This window comes from Coturnix japonica, unplaced genomic scaffold, assembly GCF_001577835.2.
Source record: "Coturnix japonica isolate 7356 unplaced genomic scaffold, Coturnix japonica 2.1 chrUnrandom498, whole genome shotgun sequence".
NCBI lineage: Eukaryota > Metazoa > Chordata > Aves > Galliformes > Phasianidae > Coturnix > Coturnix japonica.
The window spans coordinates 19,004-19,674 of NW_015439890.1; the positions used below are offsets into that span (position 1 = coordinate 19,004).

At 53.8% G+C, this 671-nt stretch overlaps 1 protein-coding gene across 1 annotated transcript in view; it reads left to right on the top strand.

The window, feature by feature from the left end:
* The first annotated feature begins 268 nt into the window (after window positions 1-268).
* Window positions 269-671, top strand: part of OXA1L (OXA1L mitochondrial inner membrane protein) — a 16,625-nt gene continuing 16,222 nt past the window's right edge. Inside the window, exons 1-2 of the mRNA XM_015850643.2 lie at window positions 269-367; window positions 463-510. Of these exons, the coding sequence (XP_015706129.1) occupies window positions 311-367; window positions 463-510 (105 nt within the window). The 5' untranslated portion in view covers window positions 269-310. The remainder of the gene's footprint in view (window positions 368-462; window positions 511-671) is intronic.

Consider the following 671-nt stretch of genomic DNA (forward strand, 5'->3'; position numbering starts at 1 on the left):
TGCGGCCTGGTTTGGAGCCTAGTTTGGGGCCTAGTTGGCTTTGAGGCCTGGTTGGCTTTGAGGCCTAGTTGTGTTTAGGGCCCTGTTTAGATTCGGTTCCGGTTGTGTTTCGGTTCCCGTTTCCTTTCGGTCCCGTTTGCTTTTTAGCTCCGTTTTCCATCCCCTCCCTCTCCTCATCCCCGCTTTTCTTACCTCACCCCTTTCAAAGCGACGCCGGAAATGACGGAGGCTCAGACGCCACATCCGCCGGAAGTCCCTCCCCCTCGAGATCTCTACTTCCGGCGGAAGTCGACCCGACTTCCGGTCGGCCATGATGGCGGCGGCGTCCCCCCGGGTGCTGTTGTTTCTTCGCGCCTTTAGGGCCCAGGTAGGGGGCATTGTGACGTCACAAAGGGGGGCATTATGTCGTCATAAAGGGGGGCATTGTGACGTCACCGACGGGCTGTTATTAACCCCCCATAGGATTTAAAGGCGCCGCTGTGGGCGAGGGGGAGAGGAATGGCCATAAAGGTGGGTTATAATGGGGTTATATGGGGTTATATGGGGTTATATGGGAATATATGGGGTTATATAGGGGGATATGGGGTTATATGGGGTTGTTATATGGGGTTATATGGGATTTAATGGGGTTATATGGGGTTATATGGGGTTATATGGGGTTATATGGGGTT